The sequence below is a fragment of the Hirundo rustica genome, chromosome 19 (genome assembly GCF_015227805.2).
Source record: "Hirundo rustica isolate bHirRus1 chromosome 19, bHirRus1.pri.v3, whole genome shotgun sequence".
NCBI lineage: Eukaryota > Metazoa > Chordata > Aves > Passeriformes > Hirundinidae > Hirundo > Hirundo rustica.
The window spans coordinates 3,416,991-3,438,811 of record NC_053468.1 but is presented as its reverse complement, the minus strand read 5'-3'; the positions used below and the strand labels follow the sequence as shown (position 1 = coordinate 3,438,811).

Below are 21,821 nucleotides of genomic sequence, written 5' to 3'. Positions count from 1 at the left end.
GAGCAGAATAAATTACACGGAAGGCTTCGAGAGAGGATTGTCCTCTGAAGTGGCTGCTGCTGAAAGGTGGAAGGTGAGCAGTGGAAAATTGGACAGGGATTGAGCAGTCCATCATGTAAGGAGGGTACAACTTGGCAATATATATCTGTGAAGGTTTTGAAATCGCTACCTTGGCCAAAAGTGACCTCCCAAATGACAGCAGCATGGTGATCTTGAGCACCAGTGTTCCTAGAAAGATGACCCTACAAAACTCAGCTGGCAGGGCCAGCCGTGCTGGCAAAGTGCAGCGTGTTCCAATGGCCAGGCTGAGGTGGGAGAGCAGCTCCAGCCCAGGGCAGGCAGAGGAGGAGGCCTGGAGAGGAGCTGGCAGTGATTTTTGACATCTCTCATTCTCAGCTATGAGCCTGCTAGGCCAAACCTGCACAAGGCGGGATGGTGGTTTATGCTGATGTGATTTGCTGTGGACCCTTGGAGCTTCCCACAAGGGAGCTCTGGGATATCCAGGACATCCACTGCATCCTTTCTGGCCAAACCTTGGCAAGGGGAGCTGCAGATGCCGGTGTCTGCTCTACTCAGCCTGGCTGGGAGGAAAGCAAAGGAGTGAGATGGAGAAAACCAGGGATCTGGTTCTTCCTACCAATGGATGGATACATAGGAAGGTGCAGGATTTTGTTTTCTGAATGATGTTTCCTGTCACTGCTGAAATCAGTGAGCAGAGACAGACCCTTCACACTGCAGCAACTGCAGCACCATAATTCTCCATTTCCCTCTCTTGAGGCTGCAGATCCCTTGGCACAGCTGTAAATTCCCTGCACAGTGCACAATGTGGGTTTCAGTGAAAATTCCTGGGAAGACGACTCTTCTGGAGCCTTATTCCTTTAGGAATACTTTTTTTTTTTCCTCTTATGCATCTCCCCATTTTCCCCTGCATCCAAACAGCCACCTGCATTCAATGTCAGACTCGTGGAATTCCATAAACATCCCCTCCAGACTATAACAGTTTGATGGAAATATGGCCAAGTGCCCAAACCCCTGTGCCCTTCCCACAGCCCCCTGCAGCAGCGTGACCTGGGAAGCCTCCGGTGCAGGATTTATGTCCTGACTGACTGACAGCAGCAACGAGGAGCTCTCTGGGGCAGAGGACAGGGAGGGGAACGGTGTCTCCTGGGACGAGCTCCAGTCTGCTCCAGGGAATGTGCTAATTTTCACTCCTTTATAGTCCTTTATCTCAGCCCTTCGACCTTGAGCTCAGAGGCATTATCAGCCTTAGCCAGAAAGGCAGCGTGCAGTTAACCATTGAAATGCTGAATGTTTATCATACAAAGTCCTGAAGGTAAACGCAATGAATGCAGCTTATTTTAATAGTGCAGCACATCGGGGGATTCTTGAGGTTTGGGGACAACCTATTTATGATATTAGGAAAAATGTTTGTTTCATGTATGATTTTGTGAGCAGTTTTCAAAGTTTGATGTCCCTTCAGAGTTCCCTGGGCATGTGGAGACCTCCTGTAAGCCTGTCCTGTGTGCATGGCTGTGTATGAACTCGGTTTTCTTCATCACCTTTTCATCCCTATTGTACCCAATTATTGATATCCAGAGCACAGGCAGAAAATTACTGGTCTCATGCTTTCTGTGGGTCCCTTACTATCACTGGAACACATTTCCAACTTCATAAAGTATTATACAAACTCTTACAATAAAGGAAAAATCACTTCCTGGAGCAGTCTAGATGAATGTATTTATTGCCAGTTCTGATGCTGGTTTCTCTGGGTGACTCTGGGTTTGTCATTTAGCTGTGTGTAAGTTTTTGTGTTTGCAGAATGAGCTGGGAATACTTCCACGGGCCATCGTGGCTATTAATGAGTTAGGAATGTGCTTCTGTGCATGTGTCTCTTGCTCGGCAAGATCAGCTTCTCTTCTCTACCTGACAAATATGATGCAAGAAGAATATTTCCTTTTCCTTACTAGCAGTAAGTGGTCTCTCTGTGACCAGCAGTAATTGGATAGAAGCAGAATTTTGGGTGGAATATTCCTGCTTAATCAGTTCAGTGTTGATGGAGTTAATCTGCTCATGCCTTCAGATTGTTTTGTTTCCAGGGATTCTAAACCGTTGCCTCCAGCTGTTCATTTCCATTGACGAGGATGATCTTTATCTGTCTAAACTAGTTAAAACCTGCTCCACTACCCAGCAGCCTTTTTGGAGACAGCCCAATAAAGCTGAGTGCGGTGGCTATGACACCAAAGCCTCATGGACATCATAAATTCCAAGCCCTACTTTTTTTTCCTGACCTCTCACTGTTGGAGCACCCTTCCTGTTTTAATGGGACTCTTCACTTCCTCCAGTTAAGCCCTGTCCAAAAAGGAGAATGATATTTGCACTGTAAGAGATCGGTGTAAGAATCCCTGTTAGAGCGATTTGCTGCTTTAATATTATCAGAGTAAGGCTTGACAGACCTCAAAGGTATCGTTCAAACAACTGAAGCACTGTCAGAGTTGCACCTGGGCTCAGTGTGCTTGTTTCTTGGGATGTTTTAGGTGAATCATATTTATAAATGCGCTCAGTTTAAGGCTTGTTGTGACATGCTGGGACGTGTCATTCCTTCAGGGTCACCAGGGCCGCTTCCTCCTCAAACAGGAGATGTGAAAGTTTGTGTGTGAGCAGGTGAGATGCAGGTTTGTTAAGCTGATGAGGCAGCCACCAGATGCACCAGGGCATCTTTCCAGTGGTGAAATTCATGTGTCCATCAGGCAGAGATGCTGTCTATACCAGAGAGAATTGCCAACAACACAAACCTTTCAGTTGCTGTAGTGCTGCTACAGGGACCAGAGCTGGAATGTGTAGCCTCGTGTAGGAACTCCCTCCCTTGTGCTGGGGTTTCTAATTCACATTATTTTGTGCCTGAGCTGAGCAGGAACATGTAACAAAACAGGGAAAATCTAATGGTCAGTTTGGACATAAAGCTCTTCCTTCCATTCCAACTAGTGTTAACAGCAGTGGGGAAATCTGTGGCCAGAAGACCTCTCCCGAAAACCCAGGCTGAGGTTGATTTTGGAATGTGCCAAGGAGATATTTCCCTGTCGTTCTGTTGCAGAAGTTGCTGTCCCTGCAGTCTGGGGAGGGAGCAGTGCTGGGATGTGGCTCCTGCTTTCTGCAGCTGATCTCAGCTGGATCAGCTCAGCTCCAGGCCCCTGGGTCTGTGGGAGAATGCTGTGTAGTCATTTTGCTGCTGAACCACCTCACAGCAATTATCAGACTTGCAGAGGAGGGAAAAGGTCTGAGAAAAAGGCCAGTTTAACGTGTCATTATTGGGCTTCAGCAGCTGTGTGTTATCCTATTGTTGCTAATAACCTTTGCGACTTTGTGAGCAATGTTTTCTTGGCATCATTCAAACATAATGACTGGGGGGTCACATTCAGCCCTCAGTTGTGTAAATATGGAATGTTCTCTTGGCTGTCTGGTGCTGTTTTGCATTTGGCTCATGGTCCCTGCCCCTAGAATCCTGCAATCCAAAATAACCAGGCAGGGAGTTCAGTCATAGTATGCTCTGCATACCAGCTGGGTATGCAAAGCACAAAATAAACACATGATCAGCTACTATCAAATCCAAGCCATATAATTACAACTCTACTGTCCTCTGGTTGTGGTTAATGGATTATTCCTGAATAAACGACAGCAGGAGTTTGCTTGGTACCTTCCCAATGTAATTCCCCAGTAGATTATCACTGGGAAGTCTTTCAGAAAAAATGTGTTTTTAAAGGGCTTTTAAATTTGATTGGGATAAATCGAGAGAAAGAATTTACAAAATAGATGTTTCTTGAAGTAAAGCAGTCACAAAGTCTGCCTTGATGGTAAGAGGGAAGGGAGAGCTTGGCAAATCCATGAGGGGAGTGTTTCAACCCTCCAGTACCCAAGCCTGTAAGACTCTTAAGTAAGGTTCAGTGGTTTTACATGGTAAATAAATCTATCTTGATTTCATTCTGTGACTAGGATGATCTCTCTCTTCCGGAGTGGTCCTTACCAAGTCCCCAGCAGTGAAGTGACTGATTGCCCTTCTCGTTTTCAGGGATCTTCCGGATGATCCTGCTGTGGAGTGGGACACACAGCTCCTCGCCACCCTTGTCCTGAAGCACATAGAAGCCAAGAACATCGACCTGGTAATGTGACACTTTCTGCAGCACAGGCAACTGCCAAATTACTCCTGAGCTGGTGTGCTGGGCTCTGCCTTTCCCTCTGGAAGCTTTCTTTGGAGTTTCTAAGGTTAAGATGTATCTTCTCTCACAGGAGAGCTTTCTTTGCTTCCCAGTGAAAAATGAACAGTGGAGGAATTTTGCTTTTCTAAGTCTTCAAATGGTTTCTGTATTTTAAAGTAACCATGTTGTGATGGAGAGATCCCTTTTGGGCTTTAGAGCTAGGTTTAGGCTTAGATTTGAAGCCCATTGGCAGATGTGTGTTAGAGAGCTTGAGTAGCAGGGTTATAGGTCAGGATTGGAGAATATTAAACTGGGGAGATTTCCTGGCACTGGAATAGTTTGGGTTTTTTTTCCCACAGAACAGGAATAAGGGCCTAGGCATGGAAAGGGTTGTGTTCTGTTCTTCTCTGTTGAACCCTGCTTTGATCAGGCACGGCACTGTCACACACTGATTAGCAGCAAAATCACGAAACTCTCAAAGCCTTTCAGCACTTCACAAAACAAGAAACCACATCTCCTGTAGCATGAAAGCCCCACGAGCACAAAACCAGCATCATGCATCCAACTTTGTATTGATTCTGAGGCTAATTTTCCATGAAATTCATTGCTGTGCACAGAGACAAATGCAGTTTTCCTGGACTCCTTTTGTCCCTTTTGGCCCCCTGAATAGATAGGTTTTAATCTAATCTGAAAGCTCCAAACACAGGAGGGTTTGTATTGCATGTTTGTGACTCTCAAGGGCACAGGGACAAGTGCACCAAAACCCCAGAAGAAATTCTGAAAACACCAGAACTCCTCTGGATAGTTAGGAAGGATTAGATCTTTGCTTGGGGGAAAATTAAACTCCAACTGTTTGTGCTGGGGGAGGCTGGAGTCTGCCACTGACAGTGCTGAGCTGAGCAGAGAAATGTGGGGTTTGCAGAGCAGGAAATATTTTCTGCCAGGATTGGAGCCCCTGCATTCCCATCAGCTCTTCCCTGAGCAGCACCGAGGACGAATCACTGCAGCAGGACACAGCAACAGCACCAAGAGCAGCTGGAGCAGCTTCTCAGGGCTGCTGGTAATGAACTGCTCTGGAAATGTTCATTATTTGAAGTGTCCCAAGCAATCACACAGGTCTCAGGTGTTTGCTGTAGTACCATTCATTTAAGAGCAGGATGAATTTGCCAACAACAGCAAGAGAAGCACCTAATTACCTTTGTTAAACAACCTGCAATTTAAAACTTCAGAGCTTGCTGTCTGTGATATCTCTGCTGTCCTAAACCAACAGCCTGGCCTTGAAAGGTAAACTGAGTCCATTTTTCACTGATGTTGAAATTGATAGAATTGGCTGAACATGTTAAAAAAGCCTTGGAAAAAACCAAGAGCTAACAGAGTTTCAGACCAACTCAGGAGTGTCAGCATAACTGGAAGATGTGTATTGTTGTAGCTATCCCACTGGGAAAACTTTCTCCAGTTCTCCCAGTAGTCACAGCATTGACAATGGTATCTTCATTATCTTTATTTACAGAACATGTTGTGTGCCATCTGGCAGTGGAGCAGGGGCTGAAATTCCAGCATGTCTGAAAGGAAGGATTGCAAGGCAAGGAGTCCCACATGTTCTGTGTAGTTTCCTTCCATTACGTGGTTACTCATTGGTTCAATTGCCCTGGAAGTCCAGGAGTAGCTCAATCTTTTTTGGGAGCTACAGGGACATATTTCTTCCAAGCTCTACATTAAATAGTGCAGACACAGAAATTAATGGTTGGTGTACTCGAAGCCAAAACTAATTTATAGACTTTGGGAATGATTTCCTGCCTGCTGGATTTACAAGCAAAAGCCAGTGTTGCAGGGAGAGGCAGCCAAGGCTGCTCAGTCTTGATCCAGATTAGAAAGTGTTTGGTGTGTAGAAAAAGAAGTTACATAGTATTGTGTGAGCTCCAGGCAGGCTCTTGTTGCTCCTAAGTCAGACACAAAAGACATCTCCAAACTCAGAAGAGACTCAAAGGGAGTTTGTATCTCTCTGGCCTCTGGGAGCGTAAGGAGAGATGCTCAGGGGAAGGCCAGGAGAAGTGGGGTTGCTTGCTGTGGCATTTTAAGGGATGGCCCTTATTAAGGAGCAGAGAGACCTCTGTGTCCCCACAGCAGATGTGTGCTGTGTTTGAAGCACTGTGTGACACCAGAGAGAGGAGAACCTCAGCTTTGAGATGTGGGGAGGGATCATGGAGTCCAGACCTCTCAGGAGTTTTCTCTTCTGCTGGTAATTGAGTAATTTCCTCTGTGCTCTCCCCTCTCCGGAAGGGATTTCTGGGACCTGTTTGTCTTGGCTGCTGCTCTGGCTTCCACTAGTGAAAGCTCCATTTCCTGAATACCAAGGTCACCCAGAAGAAAAACCAGCAACAGCAGCAGCTCCCATTTCAGAACAGGTGTGGGGAGGGAACTCCCTCTTGCCCTGAAGATTTCATTGAGCAATAATTTCCACATGAAGTATATTTACTATCCCAGCCTTTCGCTCCCAGAACTGGCTAAGCCTGTTTTTAACCCAGACACTTTGAAGATGTTCAGGTTTTCTCATCCTGTCCTGATTGTTTGCTTGATTTCATCATCAGCCTGGTTCAGGTTAGGAGTTAAAAGCCAGCCCAGCAGGAGCTGCACAGTGTGGAAGGAGCAAATGCTCCCGTGTGAAAATATCTTCAGCATGTGAGAAAGAAATTCAAATTCCTTATCAATGAAATGAATCCCTGAAGCCAGAGGGATTGATTTACATGTGATTGCTGCCTGCTTTAAGTCATGAACAGCACGGTGGTGCTGTGGAATCAGAGCCCTGATGACTTAGATAGATATTTAGATGATATATGATATATTTAGGGTGGGACATCCCTGCTGTCCCAGAGCCAGATGTGTGCTGAGAGGGATCAGACAAAGGCAATGCCACGTTGGCCAAGTCACTGCAGATACCTTGGGAATTGTACTTAAAATTTCCTTTATTTATTCCTTTATTTAGAGAGAGTCAGGCAATTAATGTATAAATGTCCTAACAATAAACTGCACTACAGCAATTGAAAATGGGCTCTGTGTAGTCTCTTCAGCTGGTTCAGACATTACATAAGCTCAGCAGCTTCTATTTCAAAACAGATGTGGAGAAGAAAAACCTCCAAAGGTGTTTCTGAACAGATAATTCCCATGTCAAGAATATTTCCTAACCCAGCCTTGTTGCTCCCACAGTTGGCCCGAGCCAGTTTTGTAAAAACAACGATTAGTTTATTTAGTCTGCTCACTGAAGTCTCTTATCTCAGTCTTCTGGTTTGTTCTCTTGTAACCTCCACAGAAGAAAAATGTGTGTTTTGGCTGGTCTGGGGTTTTTTGCTTGATTTCCTAAGGAAACAGGAATAATGCAATTGTATTTATTTGTATGTGCACATGCATGTTTTAAAAGACTTCAGAGCCCATTGGCTAATTTCAGTCACCTTTGACAGCAGGGTACTGCTCTTTAAAATGTTCTGTTTGTACAGATTACATGAAAATCAGGGACCAGGCAGAAGAGACAAACCCTCTCTCTGTCCTCACTGAGTAAAAAGGTTTAGTGCATGCCCAGCCCTAATCAGACTCACACTGTTATCCACCTGAATAGGAATTTATTCTGCCTGCAGTGAGTGGGGTATGTTGTCATTTTAGGGAAGTACCACTCCAAGTAGGAGTGACTTCAGAGTGTGTTTTTTCTTTATCTGTAAAGTCCAGGGTGCTGTGCTCACGCTGAGCTGTGCTCAGGTTCATGTGTTTGCAGATGAGCTCCTCCAAAAGCTGATATCCATGGGGAGGGCTCAGCACCGTGGCAGGCCCTGCAGAGCTCTCTGCTCCTGCTGATGTGCAGCAGCAGCCAAGGTCAAACACATCCTTTTTCTCCTTATAAAATAGAGGTTGACCAAAAAATGCTTCTTTGTACGTGAATGAAACCAATTTTGGTCCTGGTGCTTGCTGACAGCCACTGGGCGAAGTGGAAAGTCTAACTGTGGGCTTGTCCTGGGTGGGTGGGTTTGTAAGCAGGTTTGTGTGAAGTTTGTGGGTTTTGAAGTGTTCCTTATCGCTGCCTCTGTGTTTCCTCTCCCTCTTGACTCAATATCCCTGTCTGAGAGGGCCTCTCCTGCTGGAGGGTGGAGGAGCAAGTTGCAGGACGGGCACGGTGGCTTTTCATCTTCCCCTGATCTCTAACCCAGTGCTCCAGGCCCTGCATATAAAATAGATTTTGAGAAAGGAGGTGCAGTGAGTGAGCTAGGCTGTAGCATTTCCTTCCCTAAAGAGAGAACAAGCTGGCAAGGAAGCAAACATTGCCTGAAACGTGGGAGTTGATGATTTCTTCCTGGTCCCAGAGAAGGGAGCTGTGGAAAATTCTGCTGCTGGGCCTCTCCCAGGGCGAGCACTGAGCTTTGCCCTGTGGATGGGCACACATTCCCTGTCCACTCTGCCCTCTGTGCTGCCAGTTTGGCTGCTTGGTTGGAACTGGGAGCCTTTCAGTACCCACTGCACAGCCCCACAGAGGGAGTGAGGCCCCAGGGCGATGCCTCAGCCCTGCACAGTGGTGAAGCCTCATTACAGCCAGGACAGTCGTGCTTGCTTGTGTGGCTCTCGTTGCAGCAATGTCCTGATTCACGGCACAGCAAACCAGAGCTTCACCCTGTCGTGCACAGGCGCTGGAGAATGTTCTCACATCCAGGAGTGATTCACAGAGCCGGACCTCTGGGGTCACGAACACATTTGCAACAGATCACTTTGAAAGTGACCTTCTGCCCTGGTAATAAGTAACAAGTGCATCCTGCCAGTGGGGACACGATCTTTGTCATCTTTCTGTTATTCAAGCTGTTAGGCTGTGTAGTCATCTAGCTCCAGAGTGGCTTGTTTGTTTGGTTGTGTTTCTGTGGCATGAGGAGTTCACACACACAAGGCCTCATTGTGCAACACATAAACAACTCGTTAGACACAACGGGCTGGGACAGGGCTTGGATGTCAAATTTGGGAACTGCACAGGCTCCTCCTCCTGCTCCTAAGTGCTTCTTGTTGTGTGGTTTTATTGCAGGTGGTGACGTTTGATGCGGGAGGAGTGAGTGGCCATGCCAACCACATCTCTCTTTACTCTGCTGTCAGGTACAATGTCTGCACACTTCACCGGGCGCCTCCCTGGGCTGGTGCAGGGTCGTCGTGGTGCTGCTGTGGAAGCAGAACCAGGGGCAGTGTTCACTTCCCTGCTCCAGCTCAGTGCCAGGGCTGTGGGACATGACACTGGAGAAACTGCCACAGCTCTGGAAATAGCCTACAGCCTCTTTTAGTGTTCCATCAGCTGGGACCTCGCCAGTCTCCCTTTCGCTGGGCCCTCTTTGCTCTTCCTGTCCTTGATCCCACTAAAATGTGCCACAGATCACTTTGCACTCCTGCTTTGAGGAGAGTGTTTGAATACCTGATGCCTGAGCTGGGGGCAGATGGCTTTTGGAAAGTTCTTCACCAGAAGATGTTGCCGTCTTGTCCAGATACCTGAATTTACCTCTCTGCCCCAAGAACATCGCTCTTCCACTGGAGCTGTCCCTATTTACCATTTTTAGGAAGAGTCCTTTAGTTCCTTCACCATTTTATTCCTTACATTATGGGACCTTCTGTCTCTGTGCTGTGGTGGTGAGGTTAATAGACAAAAATCCCTTTATTAAAATGACTCAAATTTTGCTGGCAAGACAGCCACTCTATTTTACTTTAACCCTCTGCTCATTCAGACCTCACTGTGTCCTAGAGAGTTCTCCAGAGCTGCCCCTGCCTTTCCCAGGCATGAGAAGAACTCTTTGCAAGTATAGCTTTGTATTTATAGCACCCATTTGTTTTCTGAATCATCTGTGCAATTCAAATAAACAAATTCTTCTGGCTCTCCTTGCTGACAACATCACAGTGATTTGCCTTTCTCACTTGCCTAGAGAAAGCTGCAGTGCCGCAGAACCCATACTGGGACCTTCAGCTCCTCTGGGAAGATGCTGAGAGCTTTGGTGGCTGGAATTCAGTGTTAGAAGGGGATCATGGCTTTTCTCAGGAACTTCTGAAATAGCCTGACAGAGCAGAGGGGGTGGAGTTGAAGCAAGCAGTGTCTTTGTTTGGGCTGAGTGGGGAGATGGTTCCAGGCAGTTTGAGGAGTGAGCAGAGGTTGAGCAGAGGCTGCTGACTGAGGAGCAGAGGTCGATGACCAATGCTCACACCATTGCACAGGGACTGAAGAGCTTCCAGCTGCCTGGACCTCTGATTTCTCACTCAACTGCTGTATAACCTACAAAGACGAAGGAAGGGCAGGCTGTGAGGTGTTATCCTCCATCCTGAAGAGATCATGAGAAAACAAGTTAGCAGCTGAGTTATATATGAGAAATTTAAGGAAAACTCTTGATTTTGATCCAATTTCTACTCTTGTCTTGGTGTCTGTGCAGAAATCACTTTCCCACCTTCATGCTTTATGTTTCCTGTGTTTGCAGTGGGGATTTAACCTTCTCCTTGTCTCAGAGGGTTAGCGTTAGCAGGAAATGCTCATTGTCTACAACTCCCTTGAAGCCAGAGCTTTGCATTGGTGCTCAGCTAGAGCAGAACATTGTCTGGGCTGATGAGATTCGTGCTGATAGGGACACCAGAGCACGAGCAGTCCTCATTAACTAAGGGCTGGTTTGTGTCTTGTCTCCCTTCCAGTCCTGAATCAGCAGAATTAATCATGGTAGCCCCATCATCTGCATGTGGCAGGAGTGATGCCGTGGCTGCTGAAAGGTTAAGTTTATTTTTAGTGGCTCGCTCGCCCTCATTATTTTTCAGTTTGTGTTATGGAGGAAGTAGAGCGTGACTGTATCACTCCTGACTCTCAGTGCCCTGATGAGTTCTCACATGTTGGCCAGCACAGGCAGCTCTGGGAGCATAAACTGAGGCTTCTCCTGTCCCCCTGTGCCAGCAGAGCTCTGCAGAGCAGCAGTGGCTGCCCCTGGGGCCCCAGTGCTACACGGCAATAGAAAAGCAAACGACCTCTCCCCTCCAGGTATCGTCTGCAATGTATTTATTAACCATCTTTAAACAAGGCCTGCAGGGTTCTGCCTCCACTGTGAAAAGTGGAGGAAAGGATGAAGCAGGGGGCTGGTGCAGTGATCCTCAGCTCTTTTGGATGCTCCCAGTCTCTGGGAGACAGGCTTGTGCCCACTTCCATGAGATTACTTTCTGCAAAAGCAGGGGGAGAACAGGCTCTGTGACCCCTCCCCCAGCTCCTCGCTTCAGGGGTTGCAAATTATTGAACAGTTTCAAGGAATAAAACAGTTCAGGAAATAGTCATAGCTGAGCAGATGCTCAGTATTGTCTGCTAAGGGCATAAATATTCTTTCCAGTGTCTGGAACAGAGGTTATGTTCAAAGGAGCAGGAATTACTCAGAAGGAATGAGCTCTTTCCCTTGCAGCAGCCTTCCTCCTGACAGCTTGTAGGAGTCCAGCTGCTGCTGTGTGCCTGCCTGGCCTTCAGAAATGGGAGGAACTGGGAAATGCCAAGGTTCAAGCATGGATTTGTTCTTCTGCAAGGGAAAAATAAGAAAAAACAGGATGGGAGAGGAACACAAATTGCTATTTGATTTCAGTCTCCCCTGGGAGTATTTCAGTTCTGGCTTCCAGACAGGGGAAAAAAAAAACAAAAAACCAAAACAAAACAACCCAAACCCAAGAAAAACCCACTGCAGCTAAGCAGGGAGAACTGAAAGCAATCTTCTGTAGTTTGATTTGGCAACATCATCCCCTCTTATCCCCCAAAACAGGAGCTTTCCCTGTGGCCATGGGAGGCTGGATCCTTAACACTCATCCACAAGGAAGAGCAGGTCTGGAGTGACATCCAGGTTACTTCATCCCCCCTCAGCACTTGGCCAGTCACTGTGGTAATGTGACAGGAATATTGCAGAACCTCTCTTTCCTGCACTCTGAAATGACAGTGCCTGCACTGGGATCACATGTAATAGCAAGGTGGTTTAGTTTTGCATGAGTCACTGTGCATTTTGATTTTAAACAACCCCTCTTGCCCAGGAGCCTGGCAAATGGGGGACTGTTGGGTTTGTTGTTTGCGTGCTTAGGATGGAGAGGAATCATCTTTGTGAGGAGGAGGAAGGACTGTACCACTTGTTTTCTTTAGTGAGCTATCAAATCCATTTCAGCCCAGCTAGAACAGAAAAGAATAGTCTTGTCTGCCTAGGGCAGAGCAAACTGAGTGGAAAATAGGAGCTGCTATATTTAACTACTGTGCATTATGTTGTTATAGCAACTGCATCCATAAAACTTCTATCAATGATGCCATATAAAAAGCTACATCAAGGAATCATTAGCTGAGCCTATTCTCGTCAATTCCATTTGGAAAAACACCTCTCAGTCCTGCAGGATGTTTTTTAACATTCGCCAGCTCTGTGGCAGGTTGTAAATGAGGCTGTGCAGAGATGTTTGGGAGCTTTATCACTCAGCAGTTGATTAGGATGCAGCCTGAGTGCCACCAATGCCTTGTTCACTTCCATGTCCCAGCCTGCCCATTGAATGCCCCATTCCTGAATGCCATGGACATTGTGCAGAAGGGCTGCACTGAGGCTCCCTGGAGCACGAGGGTTGGTTAAATGCCAGCTGCAAATCCCTGTATGGAAACAATGAGCAGAGCAGTGTCCAGCCAATCCCACTGGGTGGGAGCCATTCTCAGAGGCCACCGACTGCATCCCACCCCAACAAAGCACAGTTCTGCTGTGAATTCCTGTTGAATTTCCAAGGCCAGGTCTTAAAGGACAAGGAGGAAGCTGGCTTTGGGTGATTGGCTTGATAACAGTGAATGATATCCCATTTACCATTTTTATTTGGTGCCTTCTTACAGTGTGGGGCTGGAAGATCTCTCCCTCCTTGCAGCACTGCAGCCCGCGCACTTCTCACTTGTTTCACTGATCTTAAATGTCCTGGGGGAGCCTATGAGTGATGGCTGTGGTTGCAGCCAGACTGTCCCCATAAGGCTGAGACAGAATTGTACTCTGCTGTCTGTCCTTGAGACTTTCCCCCAAAGATCTCTGCCCTGGCATATATCCCATAGCTGGGTATGTAGTTCTAGATTTTATCTCAGTCCTTTATCCCTTTCCCTCATTCCTTAATTGGACCAAGTTCATTCATCCCAGTGCCCTTCCCATGACACTGTTGAGAGCCACCAGGATTAAAGCTGAGCATGGAGCACCAGCACAGAAGGGATTCCCCATAAAGAAGGGTTTTTTCCCAAAGAAGCAGCCTCGAGGGGTGTCCTTCCTTGTGTCACTGGGCTGCAGGCAGTGAGGGGAGCAGGGACACTGCACTTTCTTCTTCTCCCAGACAGTGCAAGGCCCAAAGCACAGAGCCGGGGGCAGCTCTGACAGCTGGAACATCTCTGGATTGAGATGGTAGAACCATCTTTTGCCACTGCCCCACGTGTGGGTACAGAGTGCCTGAGCAGTGTTGTACAAAGTGTTGCTCCACGGTGTAGTTCAGGGTGCATGGAAATGGAGCCAGAAAGTCCAGTTAGGGAGGGAGGAGGTGTTCAGAGAGCAAACATCCAACATCTGGCAAGTATGTCCTTCTAATGTCTTGGTGATTCCTAGGAGACTGCCTGTTCTTCCTCCTTCACATCTGTTTCATCAGATTAATCAGGCAGATTAGAGGTTGGAATCCTAAATGCAGCCCCAATGCAGCTTTAGGACATCCATTCTTTGCCGTGCTCTTCAAAACTCTATTTCCCCAGTGCTCCACAGCAGCCAGCAGTTAGTTCAGTGAAGGGCTTTGCTTCTGGCTTGGGAAACTATTTGGAGAGTGAAGTCATTGAATTCAGCTTCTCATCAAACAGAACATCACCCAAAGTGTAACACACCCTCGTGGGCATGAGCCCCAGAGGAGTTCTGTGCTCCCCAGGACCAAGGTTTCAGCTCCATCTTGACTTTGTTCCTTCTTGGAACAGCTTGGGAGGTTTCACTGGTCAGTGCCACAGAGGAGCTGACCCACTCACACTTTTCCTGGAGGGTGCCTGAGTAAAGACAGGAAATTTGGGAGTGAGCTCAATCCTGCAGTTTGCAGGGTGAGGGAGTTTGGGCCATTTCAGTGTTTCTGCTGAGCAGATGGAGCTGGTGGCTGCAGACAGCAACAGCCTTCAAAGCAGCTGGGCCCCGAGGGAGGAGCTGGGATTGAGTTCTTGCAGGGCAGGAATGGTTGGAGCCTTTGGATGTCTCATGGCCTTCCCAAATTCTTCACTGCAGAGGGTCTCACGTGTGGATCTGAAGCTACCACAGGCATAACAGAGAGGGTGCAGGGAGAGGAGCCCTGGAATCACCAGGCTCTGGCACTGGGGCAGTGGGTGGGAACGAGCCACCTTAGGTCACTTCATGTTTAAAAAGAATTATAAAAAGTCTCTCTGGGGAAAAAAAAAACAAAACAAAACACCCACATGGAAAAATCTCCTGAAAAAGAGCCTGTTTGTGTTTTACTTTTTGAGATTTTATGCCAAACTCTTTCATTTCGCCCAAACCACAGCACGTCCAATCTGTAAAACAACATTCCCAAAATGGCAACAACTGAGAGCTGCAACCTCTCCCCTACTTGGAAGTGTCCCATGGAGACACTCCAGCAGGGTGGAGATGGGAGTGAGAAGATGGATTTGGGAGAGGATTGGCTCATTTTGTGAACGTGTGCAGGAGGTAGAGCTTCGTGTTTCTCTCTCCCTCTGCAACCGCAGAGAAATACAAATGAGCAAGGCTGCAATTCCTCTGCACACAGAGCTGGGTGGAGCCCGTTCCCAGGGCTCTGCACCGAGCCTCGCTGAGAATTGAAGCATTTGGATTGGGACAAAAAGGATGAGGAGAGATGCAATTTCTTCATGCTTGTTCTTCCAGATGAGTGACAGGTCTGCTGGCAGCAGCTCTGAGGTGCTTTCAGTAACCAAACACAGTTTGTGTCTCCCTGAACCTTTACACAAGCACAAGCTCCTTCATTTACTGCTGAATCGCACTTTTCTTCCCTGCTGAAGATGCTCCCTGCTCCTGCTGAAACGTTTCCATACGAGCTGGATCTCTCACTCCTGTTTTAGTGACAGGAATGGTTATTATTAGTTCCCTCCTGGAGCAGCTCAGTGCTTTGAAGGTGCCTCCATGGCAGAGCAGCACACCCAGAACAGACACTGGGCCTTCAGAGAGTTTGCCAAATTTCACAACCGCTCACTGCTTTATCTCTCCAAGCTCATTCTGAAAGGTTCCCACCCTGCTAACTGCACCAAGTGCTGAATCACTTCTTTGGGTGGCCAGATTCCACCTGTGGGGCAAGAAACCTCTGGCAGAAGAGCAGGGCAGATATTAATGGAGATATTTAAATTACACGGCAACATTTAACAGTCTTTGTCAGAGCAGTAAGACTTGCGTGGGGGCAGGAGGTGGCCAAGTCACTGTTCCAAGGCCATTGTTTAGTAGGAAATGGCATTGCTTTGGCTCTGGAGCACAGGACACCAGTGGCAGGAGAATCTGTTTAAATATGTTTTCTGATTGCTGTTTGAGTTCTGTCATGACCTGCATTTCTGGCTTGACTTTTTGCTTTGTACTGCATTGGGTATTCATCACTCCATGCTTCCTATTTTGTCTAGGCCTGTGTAGCTAATCCTTTTCCTTGAACTTAACCAACAGCCAGAGATAATCCCAGTTTGAAAGTGACTGGAGAAACACAGCAGTTTACATATAATGCATGTTTTATCCTGGCTGATTTACACATGAACTGGCACATTGTCCTTTGTTAGATACACCACTATAAGGTGATAACAATCTCTTTAAATATTACACAGGGTTAAATAACTTTTTTTAAATTATTATTTCCTTTCTCCTTTTGGCAAATGTTCCATTGTTTGGATTTCTTTTTCTCCTGGAAGAGCAGGACTGGGTGTGGGACAGCCCTGAGTGCCATCTGCTGGAGAGATGCTGCTTCCCAGCCCTGCCGTGGGCCAAATCCACGATGGGAATGTCAGCTCAAGTGCTCCGAAGCCACGAGCAGGAAAAACAAGAGAATTAAGAAAGGAATTGAAATTCACACCCTCTGATGCCCTCACCATCCCAGGGTCATTTGCTTACAATTCCTGATGGAAGTGCCATCACCATTCACATCTCCCATTCTTGGTCCTCCTGTTCAGAGACTCCCCCAGGACAAAGTCATGAAGGGATCAAAGTCTTGGTGAGCAAAAAGCCAGAGCAGCTTCTCAGATGTCCCAGTGCCAGCCTGGGTTAGAGAAAAAGAGCTGGTGCCCAAAGAGGAGCAGCCACTGAGACAATGAGCAGAGCCTGGGCTTTGAACAGCCAGAGGTGCTCCCAGGGGTGAACAGCCTGTGGGAGCCTCTTGGGTTTCCCTTGGGAAGTCTGAGAGTGAATTTGATCTATGGAGCTTATTTGTGATGTGTCCCAGCAGGCAGGATGAGGAAGGGAATGGCAGAATAGTGTGGGGAACGAGGCTTAGCCCTGCTTGAGGTGCATCCAGTGTGGGCTCCTGAAGTTTCTCACAAGATTGGCTATTGGCACTGTGTGTTAAATGAAAAGGGTTGGTTTAGCACACAGGGTTTTATTCCTGTACAATCACAGTGTGAGTAATTCCACTGAGTGTTGACTCCCTTGCATCTCTTCTTCCACAGGTACCTGCATTCAGAGGGGAAGTTACCTGAAGGTAGGAGTCCATCACCTCCCACCCCACCTCACCTCCCCACCCTGCAGCCCTTTACATCCCTGTTGTGGCCAGGGTTCCAGCTGCCCAGCTCACCCCTGCACTGCAGATGAAACCCACAGCTGAACTTTTATCTTCCTGCATTTTTTTACTAGCACAGGCTTCTCTACAGTCACTTTTCAGTCCCTTGGGGTTGTCCTGCCTCAGTGGTGTGATGCAGTGTCTGGCCTGTGCCTCCTGGGTGAATTTGAGTGTTCTTTCCAGGTCCCTCAGCTTAGTCACAGAGTTTTTGGTCACATCTTGCTTACAAGCCTTTTTCCTTTTCTGTGACAAAAGCCTCAGAAATGATTACCCACTTAGCCAAAAATATTTGCGTGTTGCAAGTTAAGCCTCCACCAAAATGTGCTCAGGAAAGGAATCTGAAATCTGCAGTGGCACAACAAATTGCAGTTTCTTCTTTCACCTGTGAGCAAGAATCTCCAAGAAATTCTCTGTACAAGTAGGGAAGGGAAAGAAACAAAGTACAGAAGGAGGTTGCTCCTGAGCCCTTTTCTAGGGTAGAGCCGAAGCCCTTATCTCTAGCAAACAGTGCCTGCCCAGGGACAAATGTGTGGACCTCGTTTAAGCACAAAGCTGTCACTCAGCTGTTTGGACAGGGCACAGGAAGGTGGCTCAGCCAGGCCCACCCAGTCAACCTCCTGCTCCCTCAGCAGCGATCCAGGCTGTGTTCCTTTAATGCTAATTCCCAAATCATTGTAGGATTTGAATGAGTCACAGCAAATCAGTTTTAATTCTCTGCTAGCAGGAAGTTGCAGGCCTAATGAGACAGCATGAGCCAAGATGGCAGAATGCCCTTAAGCTGAGCTCTGACTCTGGTCCCTTCAGTTCCCCAGTTCATGAAAGAGGTGGATTAATGCCAGCTTCGCTCCCAGGACCTTTTCTTTGTTCAGCCTTGGGATGCAGCAGAGCTGTGTGCTGTGTGCAGCACAAAGGAGCTGCAGTGGTTGAAGTCACTGCTGGCTGTCAGGCCCCGTCCACACCGAGCTGCTTTCATGTGCTGCTCACGCAGGTTCCACTCTGGTGCTGAATATGGGCTGTGCCTCAAATCCATTCAGGTTTGAAACAGACCCACATAGAGAGAACATTTCCATTTCTCCAGCAGCATCAAGAGGCTGCTGGAGCTCTGTGCAAGCCTTGCTGCTCTGATTACATCACATCTGACATGACCTACAAACACCAAAGGAACTGGGAGCTCCCATGCTGCTGCTTATGCTAAGCCTTTCCAAATATAGTTCCAGTCTCATTGAAATTCCCAGTATTTATAATTTGATCTGGCAGGCGTGCAGGGCTGTGCATCAGAGGGGCTTAATGAAACAAGAGTGATGCTGGGATTGAGGCTGTCTGGATGGAGCTGAAAGGCATGTTCAGGCCATGGAAAAGTGCTGCGCTGCTGTTGGTAAGAGGGAGCCGTTTGTGGGTGAGCTTGTGTAAGCCCATGTGATCAGGGAATCCACAGAAAATCTCCCTGCAAATGCAAAAGCCAGCTAAGCCTTGCATTGCCTCAGTGATATGCAAATGAGCACCCTAAATATCCTGCTTTGCTTTCTAATGCCTTTAGCCAGCACAAACACAACAGGCTTTTTATAATCTGTAATCAAGTTCTCCAGCCCAGGCACAAGCACTTGTTTCAAGAAGCCAAGACAACTGCTGGATGTGCTCCCACCCCTGCCACTGGCCCATTCTAGCTACAACCAGTGCTCTTCCAAAAGAACCCGTGCCTCCTTCCATCAGGAGCAGTGCGGGCCTGGATACACACAGTGCTCACTCAGGAGCTCCTCATTCTAGGCATCCTTGCTGCCTGAGTGATTTGGAAGTGGAAAGCCAAGCTGAGCAGGCTGCGGGCTTCACACGCTTCTATTCCCAGCCTAATCCATGAGCTATATTGATCCTGCCCTTTCTGCCAACCTGGAGAGCTTGCCTTACACTGCTAATCCCATCCTGCCCAGGTCACAGGCACAACAGGCTCTGAAAAGCTTCACCTGCTGGTGTCACAGGACTCCTCAATGGCAGCGCTGCTCTCACCCCTCTTGGCAGGGAGCACAGCCTGTTTCTCTGAACCCTTTTCCATCTCTGCCTGGACTGTACATTCCTCCCTGCTTCGTCTCATCTCACATTGCCATGCAGAGCAGGCTTTGCTGTCAGCACATGGAAATCCTGGTTGGATCGCTGACACGGAGGGCTCTTCCAGTGCCCTTCTTTTTGGGGAGCTGGATGCCACCACTTCACCTGATCTGACCCAGGGGGACCCAGCAGGTCAGAGCCATCCACACTGAAATCACTTGCCACGGTTTTGAGTCCTTATTGCAGAGCTTTGGAGGACAAAATGTGCAATTGCTGCATGAATTAATGTTTCTCAGGGAATAAAATTGAGGAAAGGGAGAGCACATTTCATTAACAGAGCAGCCCAAGCTTCCCAGAGTGGTGCCAGGCCTCTCTTTCATCACTGTGAGTAGGAATTGATTGAGTGGCATTGCCAGAGTCCATTAAAGCCATCCAGGAAAGATCCATTGTCCCGTGTTTGAAAAGCAGACAGGTGCCATTGGGAGTGCTGACCACAGGAGCAGCACTGTACTAATTCTTCCCCCTGAAACTATCCCAGCAGCAGCCCAGAGGATCTCTGCAGAGGGAGGGAAAGAATGGTTTGAACCCCCTATAAAGAAGGGCAACTATCAATAAATCTTAAATGTTACCCCATGAGCTTTTTGTGCCTCTCTCCAACACTGCGACCCTAATGTAACAGAACGGTTCCCCCACTCCCGGCACATCACAGGTTTCCTTCCAAGTTCGCTATTTGGAAACAAGAAATGTCTCCAAGTGGGATTAGAGGAGTGTCAGGGCTCTTCTGTGAGCGACTGCAGCACTTGTGCCTGCGGAGCGTCCCTTGGGAGATCGATCTGCGCTGCTGGCAGCCGAACTCTGCCTGTCCCTTGTGCCCGGGCTGTGAGCGCGGCAGGGGCTCGGGTTTGCGGTCAGGAAGTGTCCGGGCCGTGCCGGTCCCACAGCCCCCGCATTCCCGCACGTCCCGGGCCATGGCCCAGCTGCCGCTCCGTGACCCTGCGGGCCCGAGGATGTGCAGGACAGGGGCAGCGGGGACACGGCAGTGGCAGGCCGGGATGGGAGTGCTGAAGGCTGCGGTGCCGGAGGGATCCGGGGCCGTGTCCCGGTCCCTCCCCGGCCGGCGGACGCCGCCACCTCCCGGCGGCTCCCGGGCAGCGCCCGCCGCTTCCAGCCGCGATTTTCCGCCGCTTCCCCGGCACTGCTCGAGCTCGTCAGCGCCCGGCCGGGTGGGAGCCGCGGGGACTGCCCTTGAGGGCTCTACCCGTGCCCATCGCTGCCCATGGCAGGAGGAGATCACGAAGAGATCACTCCTGTGAGTGCTCTGTGTGACCTGCTGGGAGTCAGGTCCCAATGTCCCGTGTCCCCTTCCGTGGGACGGGAGCGTGGCCCTGGAGCCCGCTGCGGTACTGACATGAAAAGTTAACCAGTCTTGCTTTGGAGAGTGGGGGATGCTGTTGAAAAGTTGGAACAACACCCTTGGAGAAAAGAAAAGAAAGAAAGGAATTGAAAGATCCTGGAGACGCGCCAGAGGGAGTCCATGAGAGCTTTTTTCTGTCTCTTCTGTGTAATTTCACTGTTTCAGGGCTCACTGAAGGAAATCTCTTTGCAAATAGAATTGTATCTCTGACCACCTGTGTAAACTGTGACTTTGGCCTCTTCTGTCGAACTTTAATACAATGTGGGAAGTGTGGAACATAATAATCACAGCAGCTTCCAAGCTGAGGAAATCCCAAAGCAGCTCTCTTGAGAGCTACAGGCTCTTAATGGGACCATCAGTAGCTCTGAATTCATCAGTTTAGCCATGGTAAAAAAAAAAAAAAAAAAAATAGCAATTAACTTTTGAGTTCAAAGGGATCTTTAAAACAGAAAAAAACCCCTTCAACATTAGCAGAATCTTGAAATGTTACCTTCATCTGCTTCATCAGAAACATCTGAACAATGAATTCAGAACTCTGTTAAAGTTTAACTACCTGCCTGAGGTAATATTTGATTCCCAAGGCTTGTAAATATTTATTCTGTAGCTAAGAATTGGAGTAGAAAGATGAAATTTCATTTTGGTAGCTGAACCAGAAAGCACTGTTTTAAAATTCCATTATATGATAGTGTCAGCATTCAGAGAATCATCTGCACCTATTTTTTTGAGCCTAATTATGTAGGAAGAATTTAAATTATATGCAAAAAAACCACCCAGTTTTTGGGATATTCAAGGCTAACTTTGCTTTCCACAGGCTATTACAGAACATGAACCAATACAAAGGTCACATACAGAATAAGAGCCAATAGAAATGGTCACAGATATGCTCTGGGCACAAAGAAATCCTGGTGGGAGCATCAGAAAAAAGATTCCCAAGACCAGCAGCACAGGGAAGCTGCAAAGAGCTGCTGAGCCTGGAGAAAAGGGCACCTTACAAGAACGCTGTTGTTTTGAAATACTTATCTTCTTTCTCTGTGTAGGGTGCCGTGTGCTCGTGCTGGAATCAGTAAATCTCTGCAGGAAATACATTTCCTTCCTGGATGTCCTCATTTCCTGCCTCCTGCCCAGGGATGCTCTCTTCATCCTCACAGAGGAGGAGACTGAGCAGGCCAAGGTGAGATGTGTGGCACCTGCCTGACCTGTTTGAGTGGCTCTTTGTCTTTGTGAGCTCTTTAGTCCCAGGGAATGCCAGCTGTACCCATGGGTCATAAATGGCACCAAGGAATGTCTGCAGTGACTTTAAAAACATGGACAAGCCAGGTTACCTCATGTGCTGCGTGACAGGACAGGGCTGAGCGGATTTGCAGCTCAGACAGTCACAGGGCACTGAGTTTTACACTCTCCAGGATGCAGGA

General features: G+C 48.0%; 1 protein-coding gene across 1 annotated transcript in view; it reads left to right on the top strand.

Moving 5' to 3' along the window:
• PIGL (phosphatidylinositol glycan anchor biosynthesis class L) overlaps window positions 1–21,821 on the top strand; it is a 51,414-nt gene that overhangs the window by 28,175 nt on the left and 1,418 nt on the right. Inside the window, exons 3-6 of the mRNA XM_040082568.1 lie at window positions 4,064–4,154; window positions 9,241–9,308; window positions 16,846–16,877; window positions 21,447–21,580. Coding sequence (XP_039938502.1) covers window positions 4,064–4,154; window positions 9,241–9,308; window positions 16,846–16,877; window positions 21,447–21,580 — 325 coding nt within the window. The remainder of the gene's footprint in view (window positions 1–4,063; window positions 4,155–9,240; window positions 9,309–16,845; window positions 16,878–21,446; window positions 21,581–21,821) is intronic.